Consider the following 10,870-nt stretch of genomic DNA (forward strand, 5'->3'; position numbering starts at 1 on the left):
AAAATAACTCGTTGGTTATTGGTAAAAGAAAATATTAAATTTTCATAAGAAATTTTAGGTATACCAAACTTCAATGAGAGAAATAGGACATTTTTTGGCTTGCAAAACATGAAAAATAAGACTTTAGTAAACAAAAAAACACACACACACATACATAATAATAAGAATAAGATGCATGCTTTTGTAAAGTTGTAAACCAGAATTATTGGCGGAATGGAACCAAAACAATTCCGACTGTACGATTCTTTTTTTAATGGCCACGACCCAAGAAACATAGCATGAAAATTTAATAGATATAGAGGTAAATAAATAGAATGCAATTAATTCGATTGGGAGTAAATACTAATTAGTTGTCTCTGTCTCTCTCTTCAACTCTCAAAAGATAAAACAAATTTTTCTATTTGGAGCGACTTTGTGGTTCAAACAAGAATCCTCATGACAAAACCGCAGTTGCTTTCTCAGTCAACTTTTCAAATCTGTAGGTTTTGCAGTAGAAATATTAAATTCAATCTCTGTTGTATTCTCTATCAAAGCCCTAAAGAGGCAGACCTTTTAAAAGCCTATTGCATTGGAATTTAAAGTTTTTGTTATTTATTTATTAAAAATAGTAATCATAGGGTACTCATTATCTAATTATCTCACATCCAGTCTCTCTTTCTCTCTCTGCTGGTTTTCACCTTTTTAACCACTAATCAAAATATACGTTATTATAATAAGTCTTCCAACTCTTTTACTCTTTGTTGTTTCTCTTAGATAATTATTGTTGAGGTAATATATATTATTATTAGTTGTTTCTTCAAAGTGAACTTCATATCACTTTTGTGTCTAGCAGAAATACTCTCACAATTCCAACTATATAGAAATATAACCACTCTTTCTTTTACGTTCTTCTTTTAGATGCTTTCTTGGTGTTTGATGAGAGTTGAAAATTCGACTCCCTACTAATTGAGTTGAAAAAAAAATTCCGAAAAGCTAATCTTTGGTATGAAGAATTCCTCAATAACAAATTGTATATGAACAACCATTTATAGACTTCATTACACAAACTCTGATCAAGAACACTGAAGCTTTAGTATGTTACTCCACTTATAACGAAGAAAAAAAAACATTATTATTACGTCCAAAGAAAACTTTACAAAACTTGTAAAGTCAAAATAGTTGCTATTTAATATTTAAACATTAAGTCCAAAGATCCACGCTTCCGAAAAAAAAAATAAAAAAAAATAGAAACCACTATCGATCATTCGATCTTATAACTCTTCATTCATATTTTTACTCATAATGTTTTGTGGACGTGGGGACTAACATTTGGTAGAACTACGATAAAAGAGGTGTAACAAGAATTTTCAAAATACATTTTATAGTTAATATGTTGTACAAAATTGTTTGTGAAATATAATAAACACTTTTTTTTTAACAACTACTATAATAAACACTTAATAAATAAATAAAGAATATAATTTTGTTTAATGACATAGTGACAGGGATTGAGAAATACCCACTTTTTCTCTTTTTCTTATTTTTCTCCCTCCGTAAGTGTTGTTTTTTGCAGCTCTCTCTCCCTCTTTCTCTCTCCGCACATTCTTGATCTCCACTATTTAAGTAGAGAAGTTCTATAAAGAAAGTAGCGATATGATAATGTTAGAGTCAAGAAACAGTATCATGAGAGCTTCAAACTCAGTTCCAGATCTGTCCCTTCAGATCAGCCTTCTTCCTAACTCTCACGCCAGGAAACCTCTTCACGGCGGGGACCGGAGCTCCACAAGCAGTGACTCCGGAAGCAGCCTCAGTGAGTTGAGCCATGAGAACAACTTCTTCAACAAACCTCTCTTGAGCTTAGGCTTTGATCACCATCATCACCAACATCATCATCAAAGGCACTCAAACATGTTCCAACCCCAAATCTACGGCAGAGATTTCAAGAGAAGCTCATCATCAATGGTTGGTCTTAAACGAAGCATTCGAGCTCCAAGAATGAGATGGACTTCCACTCTTCATGCTCACTTTGTCCATGCTGTTCAACTTCTTGGCGGCCATGAAAGTATTGTTTTTTTTTACATTTTCCTTGTTTAAACAAAAATAAAATAAAGAGAGACATAACTAATCAAGTTTATGCTTTTGTCTTAGACTGTTACTTTAGTAAAACGTTTTGAAACCAAAGTATTAAGATTTGTTTCGTATTTCTTTTTTTTTGGTCTTAGGAGCAACGCCTAAATCAGTGTTGGAGCTGATGAATGTGAAGGATCTAACCCTAGCTCATGTCAAGAGTCACTTGCAGGTCCGTTTCTTTTTTTTCTTATGTTTTGTATTTTATATTAATCTTAATGGAATCTCATACGAATGCAATATAAGTATATGTAAATATTTATGAAAATGTATATAGTTGGGCCACTAGCTAACATATGATTGCACAGTTGAAATAAACTTAACCAACCATTTCTTTTATTCTTGTCTTCCTTTTATTTTTATTTTATTTTTCACGAATGTGTGTTTGTTGATGCAGATGTATAGAACAGTGAAATGCACTGATAAAGGATCATCAGGTATTGCATTCAAACTAGTTTCACTGATTTTTGTATTCCCGTTAGATATAAATGTTAATAGAATTTCTTTATTTTTTTTTTGTATAAAATTTGTCTTTTTATTCTTGGGAATAAACAGGAGAAGGAAAGGTAGAGAAAGAGGCAGAGCAGAGGATAGAGGACAATAATAATAATGAAGAAGCTGATGAAGGAACTGACACAAATTCGACAAACTCATCATCTGTGCAAAAGACCCAAAGGTTACCTATATTATTTCTTTTATTTTTTTCTACAAAACTTTGCATTTAACCTCTTTTTGCCGTAGTTCTGCGTGAATGTTGATGAATATGACCCTCTCCTAGGGCTTTATGTAGAGTTACTTGGCCTTCTCCTGATCTTTAAGGTCTTAATATTGATTTTCTTAGGCAAACTGCATATATATTTATTGACGATTGTATAGAATTTAATTTGAGATCAAAAGAAAAACATTTTGAATATGTTTGATATTAGTGATATAACAAGAAGAGATAACTAATAGGGTCCAGCAATATAATACGAGTTATATAAATAGATTTGTCAAATGTATTTTTTATGTTAAAATTAAAATTTGGACAGGGCTTCTTGGTCATCCACAAACGGAGTATCTATGAGCATATCTAAGCATGCAGAGCCTCACTTGGGAACAACTCATCACACTAAGGTACATTCCTTCGTCCTCATCTCGTGTATTGATTGTGTAGTCACTAGAACCGGGAACCACAATGGTAAAAATGGTACACTTTCACACACACACACACACACACACACACACATATATATATATATATACATATATATAACCTTATGTTCCTAAAAAGTGTAATCTTTTAAAAATAGGAAAACAAGGAGAAAGAGGCGACAAACGTTTATCTCAATTTGGAATTCACATTGGGGCGGCCGAGTTGGGGGATGGACTATGCGGAACCCTCCAACGATCTAACCTTTCTCAAGTGCTAACTGTTTAACGTGAAGAACTACAACAAATAAGTCAGCTTAGATTGCCAGTTTTAACATAATTTAACTTGTTAGATCATATGGACTTTGGAAGAACCATTATCGTCACATATGATCCTCTTCCAGTTATAATGTTCTATGATTTTTTTTGGGATGTATAAACAAGAGAATCAGATTAAGTAGTAGCTATGGTATTGTTGTACTAGATGAGAAGGGAATACAAGTTCAAGTCAAGTAGAGATGATTTTGTTGTTGCAATCTTCAAAAAAAAAAACATCTCAATCTTCAATTATCACACTTTAATATAAACTGGAAAAGATTCTCTGGTAACTAAAAAGTTTATACTGCCTCTTTCCTCTTTTGGTATGCACCACTGCTCCCACTTTGGTATATATGGAGAGATTTTTTGTAACATAGTCAATTGTGTTTTTACTTTTTTCTATAAACATAAAATCTATAGTTTTAAGTAAATCATTTGGTGAGATTGAATAATGGGTCAATAAAAATATATTGCAAGATGTGTGGTAGAAGTTGGTATCATGCTCATTGAAATGCTTATTTCTTTTTTAAAATATAGAAAAATAAGATATGATCTTTGGTCTTGATCGTTAGCTTTGTTACGTAAGGCCAACAGCGACCTTGACTTCTTCCTTCAGAACTTCGGGTTTCGTTCCCCATGGACGCTTGTGCTCATCAAATACCTTGGAGTAATCATAATGTTTAAAATAATTAAAAGGTGAAATTAAATATCTAGTTGGCAGCATAAAATCATTTTGTTTTATAACATCTTGAAATTTGAGTTTTGAATTCTCTAGTTTTCATTAGAAAAGGTGTCTTACTTTTCGATGATGAACGGAAATCAAAAAGATAATATATTTCTAGGCGACAACAAACAAAAAGTGGATTTCACTATAGCAAACATAAATAACCCTAACCATAAAAATTAGACATGTGAAACTCTATACACACCAAGATACGTCACCTAATTAAAATTATGTAATCAATGACATTATTTCAATTTAAATGTTATATTATCTAGATCCGATAATGAACAAGTAGGGTTAACATTAATATTCACTCCCTAAAGTATTTAGCTATTTCAATCTAGCAGCTAAGACTTTCAAAATTTCTTTCATCTAATTTTTCTACAAATAAGTTTGAAACTTCGTTTTCATTTCAAAGAATTTTTATTTATGCCGGCTCAGCTTGATAGGTCCAGGCCTCATCATTGGCCCATAACCCATCCGTAACATTGTAGAATACCGTAGAGGATTGATTCTTTAAGCACAAGAAAGAGGATCGTGGTGGCACCATATTGTTTGCTAAATTTCTACGATTATCGCAGAAAGAGGCTTTGACACGGCTGAATGTAACGGGGATTTGTGTGAACTGAGTTTGGTAGGCTTCAAGATAATAACAAAGAAAATAATACTTTCTTTCTCAATGGTGAAATAACTGTTCTCTCTTTCTTGGTGTGGTGTAAAAGAACAAGTATTAGGTTGTAGGCGAAAGAGGGATTATTGATCTGGGGATATGTAGGCAGAGTTCTTTGGCTGAAGCGTGGGATCACCGTTGCAGACGGAGACACCGGGGGACCAGCTTAATGCGGTAGTGATAAGATTGTGAGATACAGTTCTCACTCTCTTATCCTCTGAACAGAGATGCAGCTCTGAACCCTAACAAACACGCAGGTTTGTTACACACATTTACACAATGATCACAAACGATCATGTTCACAATCCGACTCTAATTCTATTTATACTCTAATTTTTTCTCTTTAGCTTCTGTCATGTGCCTATATTTCTCCCAAATTGCTCTCTTATCAATACTCCCCCGTTTTAAAATAGCTTGTCCTCAAGCTGTGTCTTCTCATTGACAAACTAAATGCAGCCTGCTGCAGACAAGGCACTACTTGAAATGTTCCATCTGATGGAACTTTCACCTGCAGAATGTAATTGAACACGTTCTTCTAATCTGCTCAAACACAGCTTGTACTTCATCTTTTGCGATGTCATGTAGCAAATCTTCAATGCATCCAAACTTGAGAGTGTGAACGTATGTTGCATAGTCACTTCCGTTTCTCTGCAAGCACCCTTAGTTTTGTACTTGAAACGCCAAGATTTGATAAATTTTGGCTTCTTAAATCGGAGATGCATCTGTAGTGTATGCTGCAACTCGAACCCAATAGGACAAAACACTATAGTTACCAACCTTAACCATAAAATCCATGGAACTGACACTGGCCATTCACTTTCTCTCAAACAGGCATACATGTATGCTCTAGTCCATGATCTGGTCTTGATCTTGATAGCATCTGTGGCTGAATTTGGTAAAAGTGATTTTCGTATAGAGTGAGAAAGCACTCTGTTTCCATGCCTTATTGCAGTAGATTCCCCAAATCGAACAAGCAGTCTATGGTTCCGCTTGTACTTAAACATCCATGATTTAAGGAAGAAACTAAGCTTTCTCTTAGTTTGAAGTTTATGTCTTGTAATGAGTCTTTGCACATGATGCCTATGAGATTGTAGTGTACCACAAGTTGATATCCACAGCTTTGCAATCTCTCCTTCCAAAAGCTGATCACTTGACTTCTCAACACATTTAGCCATTTATGAAAAAGCTAATTGCTCCTTCTGATGTGGAAATGGTTCTTGTGGTTGAACGAACACTGTCTTTGGAACTGCAGACATTGTTTCACATAACTTTGATTGTGTAATCGACACAGTCCTCTTTGTTATCGCAATCAATTCTTATTCACGTATTGATTCTTGTTGTTGAACAAATTCCTTCACTCCAACAGATTCCACTTCCATCTGAACTCCATCTGTTGCCAAGTTTGAAGTTACTGATTCTTGTGATACCATTTGGAGACGAGAATCAATTATTGACAAGGTTAAAGTGGATTCTGCTTCACAAATCACTTCTTCATGCTCACATAATGTCTCCACTCCCACAAAGTCCTCAGTCAGAAGCAATTGCTTCTCTTTAGAGGAGTCCTTCTCCTTATGTGAACCTTCATTTAGACCTTCAAAGATTGGATTCTCAACATGATTCTCCCCAAGTTTCCCATTTGCCACAATCGAATCCATTCCAAAAAAATCCTAACTGATCAACTCTACGGCTAGGTTCCAAGTCAGAGATCAATACCTGATGTTGCTGGTTGAATTGATTATGGACCAACGATTATTTGTTAAGAATTGCTTCTTCACTGTGAATCGTAACCTTTTCTGCAGAAGATGTTGCTATTGATACACATTCATTGGAAACAGACGAAACAAATGTTTCTTGAATGGCTTTCTTCTCCTGACGCGAGGCTTCGTCACTGTGAATCATATCAGCCACCACAAATTCTGGTTCACCACTCCCGTTAGCCTCTGGATCGTCTCTTTGCTTCTTGATGAGCTGTTGTATCCTTCGTTCGTTCTCAAGCATCATCCTCATTTTTTAGGATCGTCTCTTTTTCCAAAACCTAGCACCAAAACATCTTTCAAATCTTCCCAGCTTTATAAAGGCATAAACAATTGTCGCCATTGAACATGAGCGTCTGCTTCACCTTTGAGACTATGTGCAAGATTCAGTTTCTCATCCGCCGTGAAATTCTCTTGAACAAAGAAATCCTCCAGCCATGAAATCCAATGTCGTAGTTCATCGGCAACACCATCGAAGATGAGAAATCCCTCAAGATACATTGCAATCAAAATCCCCAAATTGCAAAATCCCCAAATTGCTTGAAAACCTAACTTTCTTCAGCGTTCGATTCGATCGTAGATCACAAGCGCACCATTTGATAAGATTATGAGTTACAGTCTCACTCTCTTATCCTCTGAACAGAAACGCAGCTCTGAATCCTAACAAACACGCAGGTTTGTTACACACATTTACACAATGATCACGCACGATCCTGTTCATAATCCTACTCTAATTCTATTTATACTCTAATTTCTTCTCTTTAGCTTTTGTCATGTGCCTCTATTTCTTCCAAATTGCTCTCTTATTAGGTAGAACATGTTTTGTACTCAATGAGGGATGCATGATTGGCGGTCAGGGATAAAGCTCTATGGCGGGGGAAGAATGATGTTTTTAGATCAAAGTTTTCCACAAAAGATATGTGGAACCATATTCAAACCACAACAAGTACGGTAGCATGGCATAAGGGGGTTTGGTTTACACATTGTACACCCAAATTCTCCTTTTGTGTGTGGCTCGCTATCCAGGACCGTCTTTCAGCAGGTGCTCGAATGATTATGTGGAATGGTGAGGCCGCGAGAACGTGTGTTATTTAAAGTGACACTTAAAATGTCTTTTCCAAGCCATAATATTTAGCATATGATTTAATTGCATAATATTTTATCAAATTTTTTGAAAAAAACAATCGCTTAAATTATATTTTATATAAAAATTACAATATAAATAAAATAAATTTCAACCCGTGCTCTAGCACGGATCTTAATCTAGTATATATATATATTAACTTGTTGATATGCTTATCATTTGTACATTTGATATCTTGTTAGTATTTGCATGAATTAGTTGTTTAAATTGTATAGCAATAGTAGTTTATTTATACTCTCCGTGGAAAATGAATAGAACAACAAAAACATCTAAAGGAGAACTTTCATTTCGAAACCGTTGCAAAATATTGTATACACAAACAATATAAAGGAAAATTTTCATGTCAAGCAATTTCAAAAACCCTTTCAAAATTAAAACCATTTAGAGATTGTTTAGACCCGTGGAACACTATCGGAGTGCCCTAATCTTGCTCTGTTACCAAAATTGTCGAACATTTTTTTGTATCCAACAAGGTGGCAGATTCCAACATCTTATCCAGTAAATGCGTCTTAGAAACTTATAACTGAAAATTCTGAAATCCACCTCAAAACATAATTTAAAGAGAAACAAGTCTTAAACAAAAATTGAAATGAACTAAAAACTCATAAAACTACATCTCCGAACACCACTAGTTTCGCATCTAATCTTCTTCACCTGGATCTCTGAAAAGAGCCATGAGCAACAAGTTATTCGGTGACAACCATCATTCTGCCTACATAATTCAATAACATCCCAAAACAACATACAAACCAAATAACATGCTTTCAAGTCAGCAAGTAAACATCATCAATCACTCACAGAAATTATTCGGTATGTCATGTGCATGTCTTTCTCCTTACTTCAGACTCATCATCTGTTAAATATGTACATAGAGCTACTCTTTCTCCTTACTTCAGACTCATCATCTGTTAAATATTCAAATTTTGACCCGTTACTCCGTAAATTTTTTTATTTCAATAGATATTATTTAAAAAAATAATATTACTTGAATATATTATAGATTGAACAATTTATATTTGTTTTTAAAAATTCAGCTTATGGTATATTCATGTAACGCCCCGACCGTCACCTCTCAGTGGGCCTCATGTCCAATCCCAGTCCATGGGTCCACTTTTATTAATGGGCCTCACGTCCTCTCACTAGGCCCGTGAGCCCATCAATATCTGACGGTCGGTTTGCTACGTCTGGGAGGCTTTAAAGACTTAGTACCGTCCCTACAAATCACCATATGATATTTCCCTGTGTTTTATCCTCACTCGCACAGTTCCGACAGTCACTTCCCGGAAGGTCACCCATCCTAAGACTACTCCAGCTCAAGCACGCTTAACTCTGGAGTTCTCTCAGGACTCTTGACCAAAAAGATAAGTGCACTTTGGTGACATAGGTGACCAAATCAATTCTTTTAAACCTCTCCGCAAGTCTCTGAAACCGGGGTGTCACAATCCGGAAATAAAACTCTTTTTTAATTATAATAAATAATATGATAATTTATTTGTTTCACAAAATAGACTCATATAAAAATGAGAGGTGAAATATAATGATAATTAACAAATTAATATGTTAAGTTAGACATCAAAATATTTTATTTGATGAATAATTTAATAAAGGAAATTAATATGGTAAGTTAGATGATATCAAATGATTCTTTAGAATATTCTCTTTAAGTTTTTTGGAAACAACGTGTTCTAATAATAAAATCTTAATTTAGAATATTCTCTTTAAATTAAGATTGCACTCACTATTTAACTTGTAACCAATTAATCTATTAATTACTACTAACTTATTTGTAACCAATTTATTAAAAATATATAGTTTACAAAACAATGTTTGTAATGCCATTTTGTTATTATAAAAAAGTTATATATCCTTTATCCTATAAAGCACAAGTCACATGTCCAATAAAATTGTGCCAAATCAGATTTTTTTCCAATTTAATTTGTTAAAAAATAAAATAAAATTCAAACTAACAATGGAATAAAGCCACATCGGATTTTGTTTTCTTTTTAATTTAGAAAAAAAAAATGTACACCAGATCGTGTCAAAAAAATAAGAAACTTTTTTACGAAACTGTAGCAAATTTCTGGACTATTAAATAGGGTTTTGATTTTCTGTATGTGTATATTTAACCCAAGTACAAGCTCATAAGCCCAATTTTTTGTGAACTTATAAGTGGGTTTTTGGCTTATGCACAATATATGAAGCCCACAAACATACCAATAAATAACCCTAAGCATCAAAACACGTGTGTTCACCTTTTCATATTCCTCTCCTCTGCTTGACGAGAAGCACAACTCCACTAACAGATCCACGTTCATGGTGGTTACAACAATTCTCATCTATATAAATGTAACATCCATGTTCCGGGAATAGAATTTGAGTTATGTTGAGTAAATCAAATTTAATTAATTTTGGTTTAATGAAATCTTGATTTAATCTAATTAAACCAAAAACCTCTAATCTTTTTCTCAAAGTCACGCCGCCTCTCCTCTTTTTGCTATTGTCGACATTATTATGAGAGAGAGAGGGAGAGAAAGGGAGAGAACTCTTAGTTGTTTAGTGTAAAGGAGGAAGAATAGGAGATGAAGCTTTTTCTTTAGAGTAATGAGAGAAACAGAACTGTCAGAGTTTGGGAGAAGGAAGATCCGATTACTCAAAACGTTTCGAACGGAGTTATCAGCAGTTTAGTGGGACGTTTCGTCTCAGTCGCGGATTGATACCAGCAGGTGTTTCAGGATCGATTGCGGTTTCACCTGAGATCTGATCGTTCCGAAATTTTGTGGGAAGCTTCTGGACGTGTAGACCTTGCTTTTCACTGAAGGGATTAGAAAGTTATCGGAGCAAGTTTGGTTGTTCTTGGATATTGGAGAGCCTCTCATTTAGTTGTTGTTATTTTCGTGAATCACTTGTTAAGGTGAGTGCGTGACCATGAGCTTTTCTAAGCGATTGGGTTGTATGACTTGTTTTGTGTGATGATGTGTAGGTGTGGTGAAAGTGTTACTGGTTGTTCTGTTTAATGGTTGATT

The 10,870-nt window shown here is 34.5% G+C and overlaps 1 protein-coding gene across 1 annotated transcript; it reads left to right on the forward strand.

The window, feature by feature from the left end:
- LOC104725218 (probable transcription factor KAN4) lies at positions 1,548–3,757 on the forward strand. Its single transcript, XM_010443840.2, has 6 exons — positions 1,548–2,041; positions 2,202–2,278; positions 2,504–2,543; positions 2,662–2,782; positions 3,138–3,222; positions 3,399–3,757. Exons 1-6 carry the CDS (start codon positions 1,633–1,635, stop codon positions 3,516–3,518), a joined length of 852 nt encoding a protein of 283 aa, XP_010442142.1. The 5' UTR covers positions 1,548–1,632; the 3' UTR covers positions 3,519–3,757.

The sequence above is a fragment of the Camelina sativa genome, chromosome 11 (genome assembly GCF_000633955.1).
Source record: "Camelina sativa cultivar DH55 chromosome 11, Cs, whole genome shotgun sequence".
Classification (NCBI taxonomy): Eukaryota; Viridiplantae; Streptophyta; class Magnoliopsida; order Brassicales; family Brassicaceae; genus Camelina; species Camelina sativa.

Coding starts and splice junctions, on each gene's coding strand:
- LOC104725218 (XM_010443840.2), top strand. CDS start 1,633: ATGATAATGTTAGAGTCAAGAAACAGTATCATGAGAGCTTCAAACTCA. Junction 2,544..2,661: donor CACTGATAAAGGATCATCAG/GTATTGCATTCA, acceptor GGGAATAAACAG/GAGAAGGAAAGGTAGAGAAA. Junction 2,783..3,137: donor TCTGTGCAAAAGACCCAAAG/GTTACCTATATT, acceptor AAATTTGGACAG/GGCTTCTTGGTCATCCACAA.